The 20084-nt window shown below is 52.7% G+C and overlaps 1 protein-coding gene across 1 annotated transcript in view; it reads left to right on the top strand.

Moving 5' to 3' along the window:
• The first annotated feature begins 2844 nt into the window (after window positions 1-2844).
• Window positions 2845-20084, top strand: part of WNT7A (Wnt family member 7A) — a 35363-nt gene continuing 18123 nt past the window's right edge. The window contains exons 1-3 of the mRNA XM_048316012.1: window positions 2845-3027; window positions 3931-4157; window positions 14651-14922. Of these exons, the coding sequence (XP_048171969.1) occupies window positions 2957-3027; window positions 3931-4157; window positions 14651-14922 (570 nt within the window). The 5' untranslated portion in view covers window positions 2845-2956. The remainder of the gene's footprint in view (window positions 3028-3930; window positions 4158-14650; window positions 14923-20084) is intronic.

Here is a 20084-nt window from a genome sequence, read left to right as displayed (position 1 = left end):
GTAAATGCGGAGCAGAAAGGAGCCCTTCCCTCAGGGATCTGCACAGGCGGAACAGGGGCTCTGGTGCCCGGCTCTGGGTCACTTCTGCTGCTCTGCAACTGCTCCGTGTGCACAGAGAGAGAACTGGGCACATCCTCATCCTTGCAGGGCTGATCAAACTGCTGTCACCCGCTGTCCACAGCCCCGATGTTCGGGGCAGGGCCGTGTTTGGGGAGCAGGACCATCCCACCTGGCCCAGACCGCTGCCAGGTCACCTCTGGGGCAAGGCAGAAGCCGTGGATGTGTTTGCTGGAGGAGCCTGTGCTGTGCAGGCAGGGCAGCCCTCCCAAATTCCCAAACCCTCTGGTCGCTGCACGCCTGACCCTGTTGCCCCCTGCATGTGGCACTGGAGGAGAGCACCAGCAGCGTGTTCCTTGCTGGTACCGGGGGTGATGGACAGCTGCAGACTGGAACACGGCCTTTCTGCTGCCTCTTAACGGCCCTTTCCTCTGCTGGGAGGTTTCCCCGCCCGAAGAGGATCTCCTTAAGCCTTGAATTTATTCTCATCGATACCTGCTGCCCTCTACGCACACCTATCGGCTCTGGCCCATCCCCTTGTCCCTGGAGCTGGGCGTGCTCCAGGGCTGGGAGCCTTTATTGCGCTGGAGGCTGCAAAAGCCGTGGGGCAGCTGCTCCCACCGCCCCAAATGCCCCGTGGGTGCTGAGGGCTGCCCCGTTCCCCCGCTGCCCCGCTGCCGTTCCCCCTCTCCCCCGCTCCCGTTCCCCCGTTCCCGCTCCCGTTCCCGTTTCCCCGCTCCCGTTCCCCCGTTCCCGCTCCCGTTCCTGTTTCCCCTCTCCTGTTCCTCCGTTCCCGCTCCCGTTCCCCCGTTCCCGCTCCCGTTCCCGTTTCCCCGCTCCCGCTCCCCCGCTCCGCTGCCCGCGGCTGCAGTTCCGGCCGTGCCCGCCAGGTGCCGCTCTGACAAAAAGGTTGCGGCGGGCGCTGCCCGGGGGCTCGGGGCTCCCCCGCACCCCGGCCCGGCCCCGCACCCCGGCCCCGAGCCCCTGGACCGCGACTCCGAGCCCCCGGACCCCGGCCCCGAGCCCCCGCACCCCGGCCCCGAGCCCCCGGACCCCGGCCCCGAGCCCCCGCACCCCGGCCCCGAGCCCCCGGACCGCGACCCCGAGCCCCCGCACCCCTGCGCCCCACGCCCCGCGCTCCCCGAGCCCTGCACCCCGCACCCCCCGCGCCCCGCAGTCCTGCGCTCCCACCCCCCGCACTCCCGCAGCCCCTGCACCCCGCATTTCGCTCCGGGCTCCCCCCCGGCCGGGGCCGGGCCGCCCGCTGGCTCCGGGGGCCGTGGGAAGCACGGCCCGGCCGCATGGAGGGGCTGCGGGGCGCCGCGGTGAGGTGAATCATCCGCCGCACCGGGGAACGCGGAGCGATGGAGAGGCGGACTGGGACACCCCTTCCCTGCCCCGGGAACTCGGCAGGGACGGACCTGGCCGCCCACCCCCCAGGACCGGCTGCGCCCCGCTTGGACCCCCCCGGGGTGGTTCGGGAGAGCGGGGGGTCCGTGCGGACGCAGCCGCTGCCCCGCGAGAGGGGGTCCAGCCCGGCTCCTCGGGGGGCTCTGGCCCGGCTCCTCGGGGGGACCCTGAGGGATCCTGTCGTCGTGTTTTTGTTTTCAGAAAAACATTATCAGTCGAACAATTCCCGCACCACACCCCTGTTATCATTTAGGTAACCTCCCTGTTTGAAATATTTTAAGTGGATAATAAAATAGTCACCATATCCGTGTAAATTCCCGCAACGAGGAGCCGGGATCCTCCTCCCGGCCGGGCCGGCCACCCCGCCCCGCGGCAGGCCGGCGGCTCCGCGGAGAGCCCCGGCGGCCGCAGCCCCCGGGCCGCCCCCGCCGTGGGCTCGGACCACAGACACGGACGTGAGCCCACTGCCACGGGGGCCGGCGGGACCGAGCCCTGCCCTGTCACTGGAAGGATCGGTCACAAAACCGGCGGGGAGGCCACAGCGGGCACACGGGGCTCCCTCTTGCCTCCCCCCGCACCTGCCGGTGCCGCCTCGCCCCCCGGTGCGGACGGGGCGGTGCTCCGGGGATGCTGCGGCCGCCCGGAGCTCACCTCGGCGCGGGGACCGGGCGGCTGCGGGACAGCCCGCGACACGCGAGAGGCCGACCGGGGGGAGGAGCGTCGGGACAAACGCATAAAACCGGCCCCAGGTGCTCGGCGGCCCCGGCGAGCGGGCGGCGAGCGCGGAGTCAAAGCTGCGGCCCCGCTGCCGGCGCGGAGCAGCGCGGGGTGCGGGCCGAGCCGAGCCGGGCGCGGCGGCTCCAATGCCGCCCGGCGGGCCGGGGCCAGCCCCGGGGGCGTCCCCCGGTGACACCCCCCGGAGCCCCCGCCGCGTTCCCCCGGGCCGTGCCCGCAGGAGGAGGATCGCGCTGAGCCTGCCTGCAGGCAGGTGATGCGTCTGCCGTGCCTGGTTCCCCTCCTGCCCACCTCCCCGCCTTGCTCCTTGCTTCCCCCCCCGCTGGACAACTCCCTCCTTTGGAGAGCACGCCCAAGTAGCTGAAAAAAGAGAGAAAGAGAGAAAGAAAAAAAAGAGGGGGGGGGGGGGGGGTGTGAAGAAGAGTGAGAGACAATTCACACTGAAGGTGGGGACGCGGCCGGCGCTCGCAGGACCCCTCAGCCCATCCAGCGCCCGCAGCCCCGCGCTGCCCGGACAGCGCCCGCAGCCGGAGCGGGGCCGGCAGCGCGGGCGGAGCGCAGCCCCGGCGGGGCCATGGTGAGAGGCGGCTGGGGCTCGGTGCGGAGCCGCGGGCGCTGCGGGGCGCGGCGGGGGCTGCCCCGCTCGGCCGGGCGGCCGTGACCGCGGCGGCGCCGCCAGGGACGGACCGGCCCCAGCCCCGAGCGCGCCGGGCATCGTTTCGCGTGTTGGTCTGAGCCACGGCAAGCAAGGAATATGAACAGGAAAACAAGGCGCTGGATCTTCCACATCTTCCTGAGCCTGGGGATTGTGTATATCAAGATCGGGTAAGTAACTTTTTTTCCCTTTCTTTTATAACAATCGCGCTCTCTCTCGCGCTCAGCCCAACCTGCCCAGACCTGTTACTATTTAACTCGGGAAGTCTCAAAAAAAAAAAAAAAAAAAAAAAAGGAAAAAAAAAAGAGAGAGAAAAAGAAGCGATGATGGTGGAGATCACGATTATTTCTCAAAAGACAGGTAAAGCTCCCGCACCTCGGAGCGACCCTCCAGCGGGGCGAGTTGGAGGCCCCGGCGATGTGCGGGGCTGCGAGGGGCTGGGCGGCGGTCCCGGCCGGGAAGGGACACCCGGGGGCATCCCCGGGCAGCCGGTCGTTCCCCAGCGCGGCCGGCGGGCCCGGGGCGGGGTGCCCCGGCTCTCTGCCGGGTACCTGCCCGCGCCTCCCGCGGGGACATCCCTCGGCGGCTGCCGCCCGGGGAGACAACGCGGCCCGCCCCGAGAGGGGCGCAGGGAGGGCGGCGGAGCTCCGGTCCCGCAGCATCCCCGGCCAGGTGCGCTGGGTGCGGGAGGAGGCGGCGCGGCCCCGGGGCAGGGAGCGTGGGTTGTCTCCCTTCCTTCCCTCCCTCTCTCCCTCTCTCCTCTAACTGTTCGACAAGTTTGGGAAAACCCTCCCAGCCCGCTGCCTGTGCGTGGCCCGGGCAGGCAACGCCGCCGCACGCGCTTTAATTCACGAAGGAGGAAGTTTGGTCCTGTTTTGGCAGGAGCCCACGCGCTGCTTATCTCTGCCTCGGCTTGGAGAGAGGGAGAGGGAGAGGGAAGCGACAGGGGGAAAGGCGGCTGTTTTCCGGGGGCACCTGCCAGCGCCGGGCCCCGCAGCACGGGAGGGCAGCGGGTGCCGCTCTGCCTCCCAGACGAGCCTCCCTCAGCCACCGCCGGTGTCTTGTCGTTGCAGGGGTTTCTCCTCTGTGGTGGCCCTGGGAGCCAGCATCATCTGTAACAAGATCCCGGGGCTCGCCCCCCGGCAGCGGGCGATCTGCCAGAGCAGGCCCGACGCGATCATTGTCATCGGGGAAGGGTCCCAGATGGGCATCAACGAGTGCCAGTTCCAGTTCCGCAACGGGCGCTGGAACTGCTCGGCCCTGGGCGAGAGGACGGTCTTCGGCAAGGAGCTCAAAGTGGGTACGTGGCTCCGGGCTCTGCTGCCCGGCTCCGCCCGCAGGGCACCCGCGGGGGCACACGGGGGTGGCACGGGCACGGCTGCCGGGCTGCGGAGGAGCAGCTCCCGGCTCGTTCCAGCCAGGGCAGGACGGTCGCTGTGAGTGTGCGCACCTGGACACTGCTGCTGTCGCTGCCAACCTGCTCCCTCCTGGCAGGGCACCTGCCTGTGCTCCCTTCCATGTGTGTCAGCTCCACCGCAGTATTTCACTGCCCTGCTCTCAGAAATCCTCTCCAAAGCGCTTCCCGTTTGTGTGCACAGGACAGCAGCCTTATCCATGTACTCAGGGATGAAAAAAGGGGTTTGGCTCTTGTTGAAGGCAGCAGTCAGAGCCAGAACGCTGAGCAGAGCTGGAATTGCACTTGTGGGGTGCAGGCATCTCCACAGGGATACTGGCCTGATGTTTGTACCTGATGGGACTCAGGCACAGCAATTGGTCTCGCTGTGAGAGATTCCCACCACGCAAAATTGTTCTCCTACAGCAGCTGTATCCAGTGCCCTCTCTGCCACGAGAGAGAGTGGGTGTGTTCTGCTGTGAGATGTCAGGGCATTTACAAATGCTGTTCCAATCAACTGACAGAAGATCCCACTGCCATTTTCCATGTTTTCACTCATTGCAGCATTAAGAATAGCAAATGTAAATACCTGAAGAAATGGGGCTGAAGTTAAAACTCTCATACTCCCAATTCTGCAATACGCAGTAGTGAAGTTTACTCGCTGTTCTTTTGATTCCACAGCACTTAAAATGCAGAGACCAAGGAATGAGTTTTCCCAATACAGGCTGGTCTTTTTTAGAGCCACCATAGAAAGCTAATCACTCACAGCACCACATTCCAGAAGTGGAAGCTGGGATCTGTGATTTCCAGTCTCTTCCCCACGTAAAATGAAGTTGCAAAAAACCAGAAACCTCATCAAGCAATGCTTAGCATGGTAGAAAACAGGGATGTTTCTTGGGGACAGCAGGCAGCACAGAGAACAGGAGCTGGAAGAGCCCTGAGCAGCTGTGGGGGAACCCTGTGGATGGGCTGGCCCCAGGCACTGCTCAGTGCCATGGCAGGATATGGCCCCAGGACCTCATTCCTGGCATTCCCGTGAAAACGCGGAGGTGCAGCCTTGCCACTCCGCTCCAGAACTCCTGAGAACACTCAGCGTGTATTTTAGCCCATCAGTGCACACTGATACGTGTTTTCCAAAACTTAGATATTTAAGGAAAGAACAGAAGGAGAGCATGTCAACACCTTTGATAATCAGAGGGGTTCAAGTAAAGAAGGTAAAAAACCCCCTGCACAACACTGTGAGACATCTGAAAATGGAGCATTTATTCAGATTAGCTCATTGTTCCTGTTCCTTGGGCTGAGCTCTTCCTGTCAGCGATGCAAGCGCTTGCCACTTATGTCGGTGAAGAGTCCATTTGGATGGCTGACAGTTTTGGGCTCATTTAGTCTGAGAGTAACATTTCCTTAAACAGAAAATGTGAGAAGGATTTTTTTCTTCTCCCAGAAATTAGAAAATTGCGGAGTTGTTGTGGTCTGTTGCGTAAACATGCTCTCAGTTCCTTCCCTCCCTCCGAAAATTGAATTATTTAGCTACAGGGTTATATTTAGGTCCTTTTAAAGAAAGTCGATATCAAAGGAAGTAGACTTTGATCTGTCTTTGAGGTGATAACTCTTAATATGTTCTATCTATCCATTACGAGGCTAAGATGGATAGGGCAAATTCTTCGTTGGTTTCAGGGCACAGTCAAGAGTTGAATGGCATCCAAATTACAAAACCCCATAAAACTCATTTAAAGAATAACAAAACCTTCAAATTTAAACAGGCTATATATGTAAATTTTAAAGTAAACTCTGATAAAAATCACAGAGGGTTGAAATCCAATGGTGAATTTTTCTTTTGTACAGACATTCCTGCGGTCTCAGGGATAAAACTACTCAGGCTCTCAAACAGCACGAGATATTTTAATGTAACTGTTCCTGCTCAGGTGGTCTCCTTGTTCTTCTGCCTCTTCCCTATCAGCAGCTACAGAAACCCTGAATGTCTGACTCAGCTCATCTTTCTATGGCTATAAGGAAAAGACATCTCTTGCTCTTTCCCAAGGATCTCTGTGAGGGTGTGCTCCAGGTTACCATCCAGAGAAATAATATTTGCTTTGGTTAGAAAGGGTACAGCCTATGTGCCATAAAGCCATAAGTCAAATCTGGTGCCCACAAACGGGAGATCAGGCCTGAGGGCCTTACCCTAGATAGGAAAGAGAGAGCTGTGTGACATGAAGGACCATATGCCCCTATAGGAAGCCTTTCAAGGGACAGAGCGCCAGAACAATCCAGGTTACCATTAAGTGAAGGTAATGCACCTTTGTTGCTTTTTTAATTAGACTTTGACATGGTGTGTTACAAAATACTATTCCAGCAGCCCCAGTACTCCAGTCCCTTTCCTGGCATTTAACAACTGATTGCATCCTTCAGGTGATTGTATCCTGAAGTTATTACTGGGTAGTGCGAGGGCACCTTTGTCTTGCCACTTGCAATAAAGTCAGTGAGCCACACATGAGCTCATCCCTCTGTCTCCAGCGAGGCTTCGCTCTGCCTCTGGAGTGGCACCGATGGGCTGCTCTGTGATTAGGAGATGACTTCAGAGTGACAGTGATGTGGCTGTCCTGGCCAGTGATGTGGCTGTCCTGGCCACAGCCCTGCCGGGCGTGTGCAGCCAGCAGAGGCTCACAGCAATCTGGGAGGATGTGCCTGAGTAACTCTGATGAAAATAGGGTTTGTGTGTGTCAGTCCATGCCAGTAAGTTCCCTTAGATACCAGAAATTCTTGTGATCTATTTCCCAACCCACAGCTCTGATGGCCAAATCTCTTCAAATCCAGTTTCTTGCCTTTTACCCTTGCTGGGTAATCTATTTTATGACTGTTATGCAAATATACTGTAATTATTTAAATTCTCTTGTTGCCGCTCAGGGTGATTCTCCTCCCAGCCCTGCTGTTGTGTGGCTGAGGGATCATGGCCCTCTTTTCCGTGTTTCTCTTTTCTTGTCTTTAAAATGGCAGCAGGGATATTAACCTTATTGAAACACTTGGAATCCTCTAGAAGGCAAGCATCAAACAGTATTTCCCTGTTGTAACCTGTAGCGTGTGAGTATTTTTTAGAATCCCCATATAATCCATCTTCAGTGAAGTGGTCGTTTACGTGTAGAGTTTATTTGCAGAGCTACAGTAAGCAACCGTTTCAATTCATCCTAGAGCATATTTGTGGTCACAGGCTTGAGTTTCCCACTGGTCACAGCGAACTGCAGCCAGTGCCCAGCACACACTTTCCATTTCCTGGGTCATTTTACCTGGCTTGTCCTTCCAAAGAGAGATCCTCCCCTCCTGTCACCCTGTGGATGTCTCACCGTGCCAGCTGGTGACAGCAGTGCCGAGAGCACGAAGAGAAATCACAAAGTGCCATCGGATTGCTCCGGTCAGGGCAGGGAGCGGTGGAGGCGCAGTCCAGATAGACACAAGGATGTTTTTTCTAGACAATTCCACAGACACCTTATTAATAATGTAAAGTCGCAGAGAGAATTTTTAAAATAACCATGGAGATGATGCAACACTGCAATTATGGACACATTTAAAAACAAATATATTTGCTATGGTGGTCAGCAGTTCTGTTCCTGAGGACGGCCACAGTCAAAACCAAAGTTTTTAAAGCAGGATAGGCCAAAAGCCTCCTGCCTGTCTGTCTTCAGGTGAAATGTGGTTCAAGCCTAAGGATCTGAGCAGCCAGAGATGCCTTTGATAGGGTCTGAAAATCAGATTTGGGCTCTGCTGGATCGCAGGAAGAGCAGGAGCTGTGGCAAAGGCTTTTCATCAGGTGCCTCAGTGGCCCCTTGTGCAGGGTGCCGCCCTGAGCAGGTGGTCAGCAGTGACTGCTGTTATCTCAAAGGACTGTCCTGGGACGTGCCTACATTTCATGGGATCCAGAGGACAGCACCACATGGGCATCGTAGGGGGGAATAAAACCCCATCTCCTTTTGCCCCAAGTGAGCAGCACTGTCGCTGCTAAAGGAGACAGGGAAATGTTACAAACGCTTTGGCTGCACTCCTGCAGACGGACACAGCAGCGTGGAGACTCTCCTCAGGACAGATCTGGGAGAAGAGAGGCACAGGAGCCCTGCAGAGGCTGCAAGGACCCTGCGTGGGGGAGGATGGAGGGAGTCCCGAGGTGTGAGTGGTGCTCTGCAAAGAACATTACAGCAAAACTGGTTTCAGCCTGGGCTTCATCCTGGCCTTACTAAAATGCAGCAATTCTTTGCTCTTTTCTACCCTGGAAAATGCTTCAGTATAATCACACTGGTACCTCCACCCACCTGACATTACTCTTGGGAATAAGGAAAGCTGAAATCAAAACAAGAATCCCCACGGACCAGCTGGTCCCAAAGCTGGTGAGCACAGCAGGCTGGCTCAGCACCTCTGTACACTGTGCCCGATGCCTTTGGCCCAGGGATCACCCCAGGTGTGCCCTGATGCACAATTAAACCAGGAGGGTCTGTTGGCTTTCCTTTCTTCACTGCACTATTGGCTCCACACTGGACTGAATTCTGCAGTGATTTCTTTTCCAGATATTAAAATCAACTTTTCTTCTATAGCTTCAAACAACGTAAGGGAAGAGGGACATTCCCACTCCTGCCTATTGAAACAAATGGCAAATGCCCTACAAGCCAAACCTTCACTAACTTCTTCAGTAGCTGTCAGGAATAGCTCTCCTGCTGGTATGGAAAAGAGAAGAAGATCTAGGAAAATTTCCTCTCTGGTGGGGTAGATTTAACAGAAAAATTAACAGGAAAGTTATGAGAAAATCTTCATATTGTCACTGTGTTATAAACAAGCACTTTGGAAAACATCCCAGTTCAGGTGTGTTGAAGAACAGATTCAGTCTTCCATCATTTCAGGGAGCATTTTGATTTTAAACACTGCTGCAGTCTCTTGTGTCAGGTTTTAAAATCTGAGTGTTTGAATTCCAGAATAACAGACCAAGTGAACAACCACTGGTGGAATCACAGACTCACAGAATCTCCTGAGCTGGAAGGGACCCTCCGGGATCATCCAGTCCAACCCCTGCCCTGCAGAGACACCCCAACAATCCCACCTTGTGCATCCCTGGGAGTGGTGTCCAAACACTCCTGGAGCTCTGGGCAGGAAAATCCTTGTTGTTTTTGTATTGCATGGAAGATTACCTGCACAGGTCTGTGGGAAGCTAGGTTCTGAGTGCTGCTGCACTATTTGCTTTGGTCAATATTTAGAGGAATGATTGATAAATACTCTGTTTTCTGAACCACTTCTGTTATGAATCCTCCAAGATGCACAGAAAAAAAATGTCATTAACAGGAGTCTGGCTATTTAGTCAAGTAAGGTCAGAGTCTGAATTTCTATGCTAGGTTTCCAGCCCTTAGAGACAGTTTTTGCTGTCAGTGTCTTGCAGGAGAACAGTTATTTGCAGGCAGAAGTGAGGCCAGGCTGAAATATGGCCTGATCATCCTGAACTGCTTTATGCCAAAAAGTCAATCTTTCTCAGCAGGGACTGTCACTGCAAGATAAAACATTGCCCCAAGGTCACTGCAGTTGGAATTCCCATCACAGGGTTTTCATACCTGCCTTCAGATGTGTCTTGTGAGTACTTGTTCCAGAGAAACAGAGAGATTGCATCTGGCTGGGAAGGTGGGAGATCTCCACGGCAGGGGCAGCGCAGGGCTGGGGCGTGGGGGGCTCAGAGCCCTCTGGAAAGGGGAGACTTATTTGAACTCCAAAATAAAGGCTCTGATTCTTGTAATGCACATGCCTTGAGTAGTAACTTTATAAATGTAAAGAGGGTATTTTCAAAAATAATCACTTTAGCTGGAGTGTTTCCTCTGCAAGAGTTTCATGTGTTGATGAAAGGAACTTCAGCTCATGAAAGTGGGCAGGGACTAAACCCCCCAGAGTCTTGAATGCCTCTTAAAGCCAGTCTGTATTTTATTTATTGGTACTAACCTTTGTAAAGCCACACTGTTGATTTATAGGGAACCATCCTTTTAATTTCAACTGAATACAATGTTTTAAGGCACCAACCTCCCCAATTTTGAACAGAAGGGGAAGAAAAAATTAGGAAGAGGGTAATTCAAAGATTTTTTTTTTAAGCTACCATTCTTATTAATCACTCATGCTAGGTTAAAGAAAGATGAAAATAAAAAAACCTGCTGGACCATACATGGTCTACCAAAGGAGGAGGAGGGAAAGCCCAAAGCAGGCAGGGGATGGGTTCTGGTCTGCGTTTTTCCAGGCTGTGAGTTATGGCCTCTATAGAGACATGAGGAGTAATGTTTGCTGTGGCACATAATTGGCAAGGTGTGCTGTGTTTTCCATCTTTATATTTTCCCAATCATATTTCAGCTCATGTCACTGCAGATAACTCCCTCTCTGACCCTTTGGCTTTAAATAGCAGAAAATACAACCCATGTTTTCCAGTGAGATAAACAAAGATTCGTCTTTTTTTTATTTCACAGCTTAGTCAATTTATGAGGGAGACTGATAGGGAGGGACAGGCTGTTTAGAAACACCCTTAGATCCCAAACTGCTGAGCACCTACTGACTTCCTGCAAGTAAATCCATGCTGTATTTTGCAGGCTTAGACTTTGTTTCCCGAGCAACATCAAGGTATTGCACTTCTTTTAAAATCTAAGTTCCCATTTCTAACCCGTGTGAATGAAGTTTTTACAAAGTTTTCAAATTTAAAGATTAAACTTAAAACCAAATGAAGTTGGCAAAATTAAGACCAGAATGCAGACCAGTCTGTGCAGCTGATAGGCTGATCAGCCCAAACCCAGTGAAGCAAACATTCATATCCAAAATCAGAGGCGTGCACGTGAGTGTTTGCAGATTTAAGGCTGCAAGGTGGGCATGGGTTGTGTATAACTGTGCTCAGTGTTAGGAGAGCAGCTGGCCTGGTCATGTCTGCATTTGCACCCACCTGTGGTCCTCTCAGTGCTTCCCCTTGGGACATCTGGCAGCCCGTGGTTGACTGTGCAGGGCTCAGAGACAAAGGGACAGACAGCCTGGGCAGATGTGCAGGGTCTGCAGACAGGACTCCAGAGCTTTGGAGAAGGATTTGCATCAGCAGATGGAGCTGAAGAAATTTTGGAAGCCATCAGTGCCAAGCTCTCTGCCATCAGAGCAAACGGAGCTGCAATGTGCTGCGTACCTCACTGAAGGCCAGAAAAACACGGGAAAAGCAGGCAGATATTTCTGTCCAGCGCTTGAAGAGAAGCCCCCATGGTCACACAGCACTGAGGCACTTGCTGGGGCTGGGGACAGCCCCGGGTGAGGGGCTGAGCCAGGCAGATGTCAGTGCCCACGCCCGGCTGCCAGACCCAGTGCTGGGGGCGGCACTGGCCAGGCTCAGGGGGTTCCTCCCCTGCCCTCCAGGCTCAGGGGGTGCCTCCCCTGCCCTTCAGCCCCAGCACAGCTGCACTGACCCCCAACATCCCCCGTGGTGCTGCAGCGCTGCTCTGGAACCGCCGCCGTGGCTGGAACCCGGCCGGTCACCGGCCTTGTGAATGGCCACAGCAACCTCTGACCACTGCCAGATCCTTCTCTGGAGTTCCCAGTGCTTGGAGTTGAGCTCTGGAGTGTTTACCACAGTTTGTTTGAGATAAGGAGAAGAATGTGTGATCTGGGAGCTGAAAAGATGGCTTGCAATCCATGTCCAGGGCAGGCTGCACGGGGCTTGGAGTGCCCTGGAGTGGTGGAAATGTCCCTGCCTGTGGCAGGGGTGGAGTGAGAGGAGCTTTAAGCTCCCTTCCAGCCCAAACCACTTGGGATGCCATGGTGCTATGGCAGGTGACTCTCCACCTTTGTCTAACTTCTGTAGGAGCAGCTGCCTGGCCATACCTTGGTAAAGCCGTGTTTCCCCCGAGATCCTCCAGGAATTTCAACTCTCTGCTGAAATCCGAAGTAGAGGAGTGGAATTTCTACTGAAAAGTGGCAGGAACACCCTGTGCTCAGGTTATCCTGTTTGGTCACAAACCCCTGGGACCTCGAGCACTGTCACAGAAGAGACTCAGACTGGCCTGAGCTTCCCTCCCTTGCTGACATTTCTGTGAGCCACACCAGGGTAACGAGACCTAAAAAAGTGAATCATTTATGGCAAACAGGAACAGTTTGATGCAGACATGACAAACCCACATCACTTTATCACCACTGCACAAGGGCCAAGGCACTTCCTACCTGGGTCAATTCTTCCAGGCACTTGCTTTGTTTACCTTGTAATCTCCTAAATTTGAGTTTTTAAAAGCTGCTAAGGTTTTCCCCCGAATAAGACAAACTTATAAAACAATTTAGGTAATGTAATTTATGATCAAGCTTGACTCTGGCTTCTGACTCTGCTTGTACAAACTAATTTTATATTTTCTACATTGAGTTTTTCTCCCCTCTAAAAAGCAAAAGAGCTGCTCAGCCTTTACAATGCTGAGTGTGTCAGATCAAAGTGATCTCCCAGCGGTTTTTATTCTAGATCTTGAAAATGACTTGTGCTGGAACAAAAATAATCCAATCAAAATCGAAGGGAAACAAGAACCACACATAAATTCAACTCAAAAATATTTTTGTGACAATGTCCCATTTGCTGCTTCGTGGAACAGAAACCTGGTGTGATGCATTGGTCCCCTCTGAGAGATGAAGTGGGATTTCTAATTGTACACTGTTTATCAGTGCCTTTTTTGTAGCGTTGTGCTTAAAAGATTGAGGGTATTGATGGGTGTAAACTGGAGGAGGAGCTCAACTCCAAACACACCTGAAGCCCGGGATTTCTCCTCCACATTCGGATTTTCATAAAAAGCCAAGAGTTCTAGAAAGCTTCATCTGCAACTTCCACAGCCAAAAGGATTCAGCATTTTATGATTTTTCTTTTTTTTTTTGAGTAAGGAGAAACAAGGAATCCTGTGAGGAAGTCTGATAATAGACTATAAGTTCCTTAATAAATGCAGCATGTAGCAGCATTGGGGAATATTGCCTATGCTGATAGAGGGCATGAAGTTTACTATTAACAGATTGTGATAATGTCATCTTGTTTTCCATTTTACTTCCTCGACATAAGGAAGTGAACATTTATCATTGAAAGCGACAAGTAGAGAAATCCAGATCGTATTACACGAAAGGGATGTAACCAAGGCTGAAGTGCTTGTAAGGTTTCTTTCCCAAGTGATTATTTTTTTGTGAAATGCAATAAACAGCAGAAATGGGCTTGTTTCATGGGTAACAAGCACTTGCCAGCAGCTGAGGTCTGCCAGGACTCCACTGGTGGGCAGTTGGAGAAGGGAAGCAGATCTTCCCATCTGCACTCCCCTGATTAAGAGCCTGATTCTGATCCTACTGAGGCAAGGGTGCATTTGGTCATTGCAGAAATAACAGTAGGGGCAAGTTCTTGGTTTGGGAGATCCAAAAATTTTTAAAGGGCTGTTTGACATACACGGGCAACCTCTGCAAAGCTCCTCAGGCTGTGAAGGTCCCTCTCTCAGCTGAACTGGTTCCAAAAGTCTCACAGATCCTGTAGGGTCCACGTGTGGGAAATCCACGCACCAGAATGCAACAAAACTTCAAAAAGAGAAATTAAATCTTAGATTTACAGTGAGAAGCCCCTCCCTCCAGAGACAGAAGCCTGTCATTATGGCCTTATTGCACAAAGTATTATTGGCCTAACCTCTGTCTCACAGCCCTCTGGTGAGGCTGTTACTTCACCATGCTCTGGTCACGGTGCCTACAACAGGTCAGGATTTTTTCTTCATTTTATGAGAAATTTTGAAATTAAACCCAAGACTTATTTCATTGAGTCAGCATGGATGTCAGTGTTGAAAACTTTTTGACACCTACAGTGTGAAAGAAACATCCCAGTTCAGTTAAAATGTTTTCAGAACAAGAGTCCAATGGGAAGCGGTTGTCCTGTAAAAATACCTTTTAGTGTAGAATTAAATTTCTAAATAAAATCCTATTTCTGACCCGAATTTTAAAAAAGTTGAGTGTGTGGGCATTTTAACAAATTGACCCCCAAGCCCACCTATTTTGTTTTCCTTTCTTTATTTTTGAGCTCGAGCATTTGCCCCCCTTTTGCTACAAGAAGCTTAGTTTGCCTGCTTCTAACACCATCTAATAATACAGAGATGGAGCTGCCTGAACAACACTCGATCTCCTCCTGCCTCGTGGAGAGCTCTTGCTTTAGAGACGAGCACCCACCACAACCAATACTCAGAAGAGCAGGGACCTGCTTGTGCCTGCAGGTTTGCAGCACTCCTGAGAGCAGCCGGGGCTGTTTGCCCGCAGGAGCTGCCCGTCCCTGTGTCCTGTGCCCCGCTGGGCTCCTGCCCGCTGCTGGTGGCCCCGTCCCTGTGTCCTGTGCCCCGCTGGGCTCCTGCCCGCTGCTGATGGCCCCTTTTGCCTTCCAGGGAGCCGCGAGGCCGCCTTCACCTACGCCATCATCGCGGCCGGCGTGGCTCATGCCATCACGGCCGCCTGCACGCAGGGCAACCTGAGCGACTGCGGCTGCGACAAGGAGAAGCAGGGCCAGTACCACAAGGAGGAGGGCTGGAAATGGGGCGGCTGCTCCGCCGACATCCGCTACGGCATCGGCTTCGCCAAGGTCTTCGTGGACGCCCGGGAGATCAAGCAGAACGCCAGGACGCTCATGAACCTTCACAACAACGAGGCCGGGCGGAAGGTGAGTGTCCCGAGTCCCGAGTCCCGTGTCCCGTGTCCCGAGTCCCGTGTCCCGTGTCCCGTGTCCCCGTGCCCATCCCGGGGCTGGGGTGGGGTTTGGTGCCCCGCAGTGCGGGAGAACCGTGGGGCTTCCGTGCTGGCATCATTCGCAGCACACAAGTAGGCACCTCTGCAGGTTGTTGGACCATCTGCTCGTCAAACGTTTGTCTAAATGTTACTCTTTCCAGCTATAAAAAAGAAAAAAAAAAACAAAACCAACAACAACAAAAAACCCCCAACCATTTTATCTGGGAAGTCAAACGGTACTTCTGGTAAAAAGCTGCCTGCTACTGTGTGGGTGAGCGGGAGTCTCGTCAGGTTCAGACATGAACGTCTCACTCAGCTGAAAAGGGATCATTTTCAACCCCACTGTTCAAACCCCAGCCTTTGTGTGAGCGCTACCGCTGCTAGGAGGAAAAGCCTTCAGCAAAGACCCCGGGCTGAGTCCCTGTCGCACCGTGGTTACACTGTGGCACGGATTTGGGGTTAGCACAGCAGGATTCCCGCCCCATCCCATCTTTGGGACTGAAAGCAGCAGCTCTGGGGAAGGCAGGAATCCAGCAGCTCGCACACACAGGTTTCCTGGGATCCTGGGCACTGAACGCCCCGGGTTTGCTGCCTTGGCCGTGTTTCTGATCGCCAGTGGAGCTGGTGCGGGCACAAGACCCAGCCTGGTGTGACCTGCGCTCCTCAGATCCCTGTGGGGCAGGCATTCCCAGGCGTTCCCAGGGCAGTCCATCAGTGCTGTGGCTCCGATTCCAGCAGCTGGAATAGCCAGGGGGTGTCGGTGTGCTCCCCACAGAGCCGGGCACAACAGCCCAGCAGAGCTCTCGCTGCGCGAGTTTGGCTGATCCCATCTCCCAGGGATGTGAATCCTCTGCTTCCCCAGCTCTCCTTTTTACCTGCTGTGCAATGGTCCTGATGGCAGCGTTATGTGAGTGTGACTTAGAGCCAGATGGGAGGAGGAAGTTGGGAACAGCAGTTAATTTGTGGATGCTACTTTCGTTGTGGTAATTACCTGTAGGCTCTGAGACATCTCCAGTTATGCTGGAGCCAGGCAGATTGTATTGAAGAAAAGCCATTTTCACCCCAAACAAAAGCCTAACCCTTCTTTAATTGAATGCTACTGTAGAGGTTTTATAGGTGAGATTATGGGTTTTACTCTGTGTAGTATCCCAAATGCCTGTGTCTGGCTCTCTGGTGCAAAAACTTGTACTTCAACACTGGCAAAATTAACCCCAAATTCTGAGAATAACTCAAGGACTGAGCATTAATATTTGCTACGCAAATGATCTGAGATCTTTATTACTTAGCTTCTGGTAGCATGAAGGCACATCCTGAAAAGCTTGGTGAAACACCAACACCCACTGCCTGCTCTGCTGTACAAGCACAGATCTAGCGAAACAAAAAATAGCAGAGGAGTTTCACCTCTGTGGGAAAGCTACTTCCTTGAGAGGTCTGCTTGTATTTGATGGGTGCTGGCAGTAAAAGATTCCCAGGAAATGACACACCAGCCTACACCAGACTGCAAACATAGCTGGAACTGCCTACTGGCTGGAAATTTTTCCCCAGTGCAAAGCTCAAAAATACAGCCAAGTAGAAAAGTTGCGGTTTTTGCCTCAGTTATCCCCCGGGTGTGGACCTTGGGCAGAGGAGGCCATTGGTCCTGGAGCAGACTGTGGGAAGGCCAGCTCCAGGAGCCTCCCCAGCCTCCCCGTGAGGCTCCTTGTGTTTCTCACCTTTCTGTGCACAATTTGCTGTCCTGAAAGCTCGTGCCTGGAAGGTTCAGCTCTCCACATTGTTATCTGGGAGAGCAGTGGTTTGTGCTATCTCTGGCCATCTGCCATTTCTCCAGCAGGCTCAGGAACTGTTCTGATCTAGAGATATTTCTGCGCTTCTTCCTGCATCCCTCACAGAGCAAAATTACCGATCTTTGTTCGAACAAATCTCTGTTTGAAATCTTCAGGGGAGAGAAGGAGTAACAGGACTGAGGAGAGGCTTTTTACTCCACTGCCCTGTAGAGAATGAATAAATGATGGTTTTGCTAGACAGATTTCTTTCAGGCTTTGCTCCTGTGTGAAAGATCACAGTATTTAAAGACAATTGGCAGGGGAGGCCATTACAGGTATTTGGCACGCCAGGACTCTCACAACCTGACTCTTCCACAACAAAGACAGCCTTGTTGTGAGGTGGAACTCTCCATTTTGGAGCAGTATGGATCTTATCAGCCTCCACACAATCTATTCATGGTGGCTTTCCTCTGGGCTACAAATTCTTGTCTTGTTTTACTCGCCCATGGCTAGGTTTTGATGATGTTTATGCACTTAGGAGACAAACTGGCACCTACCAGGCTTCCAAAAATAAATCAATTCTTATTGATTTCTTACCATCACCTGTAGGCACTGCTGTGCTGTTCAGAAGTGAGTTGCCTCTACTTCTTTTGTCTTGCAATGTGAAACTGTGCTGTGCCCACTCACCTGGTGCTCACCTCTGGAAAGGTCCCTCCTCAGGGTGACACCTGCTGCAGCTGGTTCAGGATGCACTCTAGGAAAGCACAGATCCATCAACATTGGGTTGTCTTCTTGAGAACCACTGCTAGAATCATCCATTCCGTCTTGGTGATTGAGAATGGTCTGCTGGGTTTACTGGGAAGACTGGGCGTAGAGGGGACTGTGCAGTATGACCCAACAGAGAACCTGCAGGAAAAGCCTAATCCAGGATTTATGAAGACCTCAGTTCAAGACTTTCCACCCTCTCACAGTCCTGTTTTACCCAGGCAATGCCCATCTGCTCCCTGTGGTGCCAGCAGCAGCCTCGGAACATCCTGAACACACAGCAGGGGTACAGTTATCCAGGGAATGGGCACAGTTATCCAGGGAATGGGTACAGTTATCCAGGGAATGGGCACAGCCCCAGGGCTGCCAGAGCTCCAGGAGCCTTTGGACAATGCTCTCAGGGATGCACAGGGTGGGATTGTCGGGGTGTCTGTTCAGGGTCAGGAGCTGGACTGGATGATCCCTGAGGGTCCCTTCCAGCTCAGGATATTCTGATTCTATAATCTGTCAGCTGTTTCTGGAAATGAGACAACTGAGGGTGTCAAATGTGGAGGATTTCAAAGGTCACAGGTGGAGAACATCCATGTTCCTTCCCTTACCAGCCTGGGTAGTGCAGTGCTTGGCCAACCCCCCGTGCACACCCAGGACACCGCGAGGAGCAGCCCCTGGGAGCAGCGCGGGGGACACGACCCATCCCAGCTGCTCCCACAGCCCAAATACAGCCGGGGTGCCTGTGGGCAGCTTCCCTCCCTGCTGAAGGACAGGGCTCTGCCTCTGTTCCTGTCTCTGTCTGGGTGACAAACCAGCAGTGCTCAGTTCTGTAGCACAGCTCGCCGGTCCTCGGGCTGCGTGGAAGGGCCGGGGCAGAGTTCTGAGCAGGGGTCACACACACCCCACGAAACTGGCCCCAAGCAGCCCGAGAGCCTCACCTCATTTGTCAAACCTACTGGAGAGCAGCGATTTCTGACCTCCAGAAGCAGAGTTTAGGGTGTCTTTCCTCTTTGAATTAGTGTTTCCTGAAGTGCTGATTCACTGCAGGAAGGAGCAAGCAGTACAGTGAGAACAGGAGGAGAATTCATAACAGCTGGGTCAGAAAAGGGAGATAAAGCTTCAATTAATTTAAAGGCATAATGCTTATTTGCCCTGCAAACTTCCATGTGAGGGGGTATAATTGCAAGACTGAATTGTCTGTTAGCAAATTTGTCTTCTCAAATATAAAGTTGATTAAATTACTGCCAGTAACACAATAATGTATGTCTGAGAGATATTTATGCTCCAGGAAATAAAAAATGTTATTTTCCAGGTTATCCTGCTAAAAAATAGCAAAGTAGATACTTAAAGGCTCTACACATTTTGGCTGTAAACATTTCATTCTGACAGCATGGCAAGGTACATGACCAGACTGCTCTCTCCTCTCTTTTTCTCTGTGACATTGAAATTCCACGAATGGCATCTTGCATCAGCGTTACATCATATTAAGTATAATGCAATATTATGAGTCATTGTTATAAATCATGGGCACAGGCTGCATTAGAAGGCTTTTGCAATTCAAGAGCACATCAAGGTGGATTTTTATTCAGCATTTCTCTCCGGAGGAACATGTAGGGGCACTAACTTTGCAATGTCTCCCCATCCTCTGAATCAGGAGCATTTCAGATTTCCCCTTCAGCTCTGAGGCTCTCAGGGGATGTGCAGGACATGCCTGACAGGGCTGCTGCAAACAGCAAGCAAAGCTGTGAGCACCCAGGAGGCGCTTCTGAAATGGATCATGCAGGGATCATAATAGACTGAGGTGTTTAATGCTTCACCCTGTAAAAAACTGCAGCAATGCTGAAGAGACACACAAAGCACAGAGCTCAGGGGCTCTCCCAAGCTGTCCTGGAAAGCCCTCACTTGTGTCACTCTTTACTTGCTGCTTCTCTGACCTCGGGGGGACATTGCTGCCATGAGACTTTCCTGAACGTTCTCCTCTTCTTGCGTAGTGGGCAATCACCACTGCAGATCCAGTTACCTTTATCCAAGGCAAGCCCAGTGCTGAGCCCCTGCCTTCTCTCCAGGCACTCCAGCCCCAAGGCCTGGCACCCCAGCTGTACTTCAGTGCCATTAGAAAAGGAGCCTTAAATGCCACAAAGTCTTTCCTGGCACCTTCATCACCACGCGCTGGCTGGGGGCAGCAGGATTCCCAGAAAGGCCAAGCACTGAGTTTGGAGTAAATCCAGTTCACTGAATGGGAAAGCTCCCACTGAGGCTGGTGGGACCACAGGGCACGGCTGAATGCTTCCAAAAATCCCATCCAACTCCATCCCAAGGCTCTGCTGGGCAGTTTCCGAGGTGTGAAAAGAAATACACATCCCTTGCACCCTTACAGCATTTTGTTTGTGTTTGAAAGGATCAAAGCACTATTTATGGCCTTCCTACTTTTTTAGATAATAGTCTTAAAGCAAGTCCAAGCTTGACAGACAAGTTCTGCATCTTCTCAACAGCCCAGGGTAAAGATAAAGGGAGCATTAATGTTGGTCTAAATTATGAGAGGGAATTGGACTCCACAAGAACTGTAATCCACAAGAAT

The sequence above is a fragment of the Corvus hawaiiensis genome, chromosome 11, assembly GCF_020740725.1.
Source record: "Corvus hawaiiensis isolate bCorHaw1 chromosome 11, bCorHaw1.pri.cur, whole genome shotgun sequence".
Taxonomy (NCBI): Eukaryota; Metazoa; Chordata; class Aves; order Passeriformes; family Corvidae; genus Corvus; species Corvus hawaiiensis.
Note: the sequence above shows the minus strand (reverse complement) of the source record. Positions and strands in the feature narration are given on the sequence as shown.